The 3,746-nt window shown below is 41.4% G+C and overlaps 1 protein-coding gene across 1 annotated transcript; it reads right to left on the bottom strand.

Annotated features, from left to right (window-relative positions):
* Window positions 1-1,577: 1,577 nt before the first annotated feature.
* Window positions 1,578-3,505, bottom strand: LOC122410831 (uncharacterized). The gene has a single exon (XM_043419272.1). The coding sequence runs from the start codon at window positions 2,409-2,411 to the stop codon at window positions 1,929-1,931; it is 483 nt and encodes a 160-aa protein (XP_043275207.1). The 5' UTR covers window positions 2,412-3,505; the 3' UTR covers window positions 1,578-1,928.
* Window positions 3,506-3,746: the final 241 nt, after the last annotated feature.

The raw sequence follows: 3,746 nt of genomic DNA, 5'->3' as shown, positions 1-3,746 counted from the left end.
ATCAAGAGCCAGTGCAATTTCAAACAATCCGTACGTACTAACACGTGGTTACAGAGCGCAAATTGCCATCGGAAAAGTGTTGCTTGTTTATAGCTCTCTACGTTATCTGTAATTTACCTTATCAAGAATTTTTGATGGAGGAACTAAGTCTAACTTCAGGAACAGTTTGTGATTGGTCTTATTACGTTCGTGAACTTCATGATCATCAGCATAACGATGTTCGACAAAGTCGAATCAAAACAAAACACAAAATGTGTTTGGGTTTGTTTGGGTTTGTTTTGGTTTGTTCGGGTCACGACTGCAGAGTTGGAGGACGAGTGAAAGTGAGACTGAGAGTCAAATGTGTGTTGAATATAATAATAATAAGAATAATAATAATTTTCTACCTAAAAAACGTCATGCGCCTACATTAAAAACCTTTTTATATTGTTCACAGGTCATAAAAAAGATGTAAAAAAAATTCATCCCGATTATCGCTGGTGCCGCGATATCGAATATTTACCACATTTATATATGTATATTTTATTCATCATACAGATTTGCAGAAAAAAATTGACATTTGAGACAATTTATGATTAACGGTATAGGTCCGTCGAATTCGTCGGTATCCGTTTTTTGATAGTGTTTTCGACATCGACGATAACTCATGAAATCCTCGTCAATGTGCCATTCTTCAGGAAGTTTGTCCCATACGTCGTCAATGTCCTTCCATGCATACGTTAGAATAAATTATTGAGGAAGACAAGCGATATCCTCCGTCTTCATTGCTCTCAGACTTCCCAATGTAGCGAAGATTCTTAAGGATCGTGGAAACGATGAATTTTCAACACCATGCTTCAAATACCATTTCTTCAAACATTGAACATTTTCAAAGACACAATTGAATTCGCATACCCCATTATGATACTTGTAATGCTGATATATTGACGTGGATAATTTTCGCAATGCTGGGCAACCCAAATTCTCTATATCAATGATCAACTTTGAATCTCCTATAATATCTGTGATCCATTACTTTTTTTCCAACCCTTGCACATAAACAAAATTCACATTTTTCAATATAATGCCAATTACGTTCTTTATTTCGTCATAAGGAATATCACCGACATTCCATGGGATACCGTGATGGTTACGTTCACACCACTTATTCTGACTCTTATATTTGGCTGGCAAACTATCCCATTCATATGGAGGCTTAACTAGAAGGCATCCAAACTCCTCATAAGCTTACGCACTGGTATAAATTTTAATGACTGCCAGTTCTTTCAATACGAACTTATTGATAGGCATCTTAAAACCTTGCAAATCCAAAATGGCTTCCATTGCTCAGCTTGTTTTCCACGGTATCGCAATGCTCAAGTGTTCAGCATAAAGCGACAATGAGGGAAAAATCTCCTTTTATAGGATACATCCCCACTCTGACACACATTTTTCCAGAATTTTAGAAACGGAACTCTTGAGATGAGATCGAGATGACGTCATCAATCAGACTTGAAAATTCTTGGAATGTATTATTATCAGGAACAGTTCTGTGGAGGTTGCGGATGTAAGAAATATATTATTAGAGTGTCAGGGTTTCAATGACACGTTTATTTTTTATTTTAAACTTTATTGTTACAAACTTTTTTAGAAGAGAGAAAGATAGGCGCATGGCCGAGATCCAGAAACGTAGTTAATCTCTTAGTGTCTATATTCACAGTCGAAGTCGCCGCAGCTGTGGAGGAAGAGAGAGTTTTTCTCCGTCGTTCTAACTCCCTTGTTTCTTCTCGTTCCCTATAGAGGCGCGTCAGTCTTTTATGGCGGGAGCGACCGAGTCGCCACAGTACTCCTCCCAAGTCTTTTTGCTCTATGATGCAAAAGAGACTTGTTTTTTGGTTTTTCTTTGGTAAGTTTTGATAGGAGAATCCATAGATGATGACCATTGGTGTTCAGGAACTCGATGGGCTGCTGTGGGTTCGGTCTGATCGTGAGTATCTGATTTTACGACGTAAGCAGGTTTCAAGCGATCGATGTTTTTGGTATTCCATTGACGTCAATTTCGATAAGTACGTTGCTGATTCTTTTCGTGATTTTGAATGGTTCTCGATCGGAGGTTCAAGTGGAGCTTTAACGTGGTCGCATCTGATAAAAACATGGCTGCACGTGTGAAGGTCTTTGCTGACGAACATCTTCGATTTCACGTGATGAGCCATCGGAGTTGGTCTAAGTCCTCGCATGAGTTCGCAATGTTTTTCGACAAATATCTGTGGGCTTCCACCGTAATCCGCGGTAACAAAAAATTCTTCGGGAAGTCTCAAAGTGATTCCGTAGAGCATTTCTGCCGATGAAGCTTGTAAATCTTCTTTGTATGCTGCGCGAAGTCCCAATAGCGTGATTGAGAGAGCTTCGGGCCATGGTTTGAGCACGCACATCACCGATGTTTTGAGCGTTCGATGCCATCATTCGATTATGCCGTTCGATTGAGGGTGGTAAGGAGTTGTTCGTATCTTTTCCGCTCCGACCAACTTTGCCATTGCTTGAAATAGAGCTGACTCGAACTGAGAGTCCTGATCAGTTGTTATGGTCGTTGGTGCGCCAAAATTGCACATCCAGTAGTCGTATACCGCTGTGGCCACTGTTTCGGCCGTTATGTCTTTTAGTGGGGCTACAACTAGCTATCTCGAGAAGCGATCGATCATAGTGAGAGCGTAACCTTTGTATTCCGGTAGGACGATGATACCGATATTGACATGTTTAAGACGGTCATCACCCACGCCAATGTGTCTTGGAGGTACTCGAGCGTGTCTCTGTACTTTTGCTCGTTGACAAGGTAAACATTCTCGACTCCAGATGAGAACATCTTTTTTTATGTGAGGCCAGACGTATTTCTCCCGTACATGGCGTGGTGTCACTTTTCTGCTGAGGTGTGAAAGTCCGTGAATGATGTCGAAGGCGGTTTTGCGAAATGTTTTGGGTAGATAAGGCCGTACTATGCCTGCGGAAACATCACAATAAATCACTTTGTCGTTGTAGTTGCAATGACGTATTGTTGTTCTCGAGGAGTGCTAGAAGTTCGTCGTCGTCTTCTTGATGACGTTGAATTGTCTCTATATTCAGGGCAGCTGGCATGTCGATTGTGCTGATTCGTGTGAGAGTGTATCCGCGACTATATTGTCATGACCCTTGATATAAACCACGTCCGTCGAAAATTGTGAGATATAATAGAGTTGACGAAGCTGTCGTTCAGATGCCTTTTCGTGTTTTTTGTCAAAAGCGTAGATCAGAGGTTTATGATCTGTTCTGATCGTGAAATTTCGTCCCTCCAGGAGGTGTGCGAAATATTTCACTGCGGCGAAGATGCCCAGAAGTTCTCTGTCGTAAGTGCTGTAACAAGTTTCGGCGTCAGCAAGCTTCTTGGAAAAAAACCTAATGGGTCTCCACTCTCCGTTCTCCTCTTGTTCGAGTGTTGCCCCAATAGTACTGGTCGATGCGTCTGTCGTGAGTCTTAAAGATGCGTCAGGTGTTGGATATGCAGTAAGTGCTACTGACGAGAGTGCTTCCTTGCAAGATTCGAATGAGTGCTTATCTTGTTCAGTCCAGTTGATCGGTGTTTTATCTTTCTTCTTAGGGTTACGGAGATGAGTAGTGAGAGGTAGTTGAAACTGAGCAGCATGCTGGATGCACGAACGATAATAATTGAACATTCCGATAAATTTCTGAAATTCCACCACGGTCGACGGAAGTGGGAAGTGGGAATTCGAGGATAG

Source organism: Venturia canescens, chromosome 1 (assembly GCF_019457755.1).
Source record: "Venturia canescens isolate UGA chromosome 1, ASM1945775v1, whole genome shotgun sequence".
In the NCBI taxonomy this organism is placed as follows: domain Eukaryota; kingdom Metazoa; phylum Arthropoda; class Insecta; order Hymenoptera; family Ichneumonidae; genus Venturia; species Venturia canescens.
Note: the sequence above shows the minus strand (reverse complement) of the source record. Positions and strands in the feature narration are given on the sequence as shown.

Excerpts from the sequence above, each read along its gene's own strand:
- LOC122410831 (XM_043419272.1), bottom strand. The coding sequence starts at position 2,411 with ATGTGCGTGCTCAAACCATGGCCCGAAGCTCTCTCAATCACGCTATTG.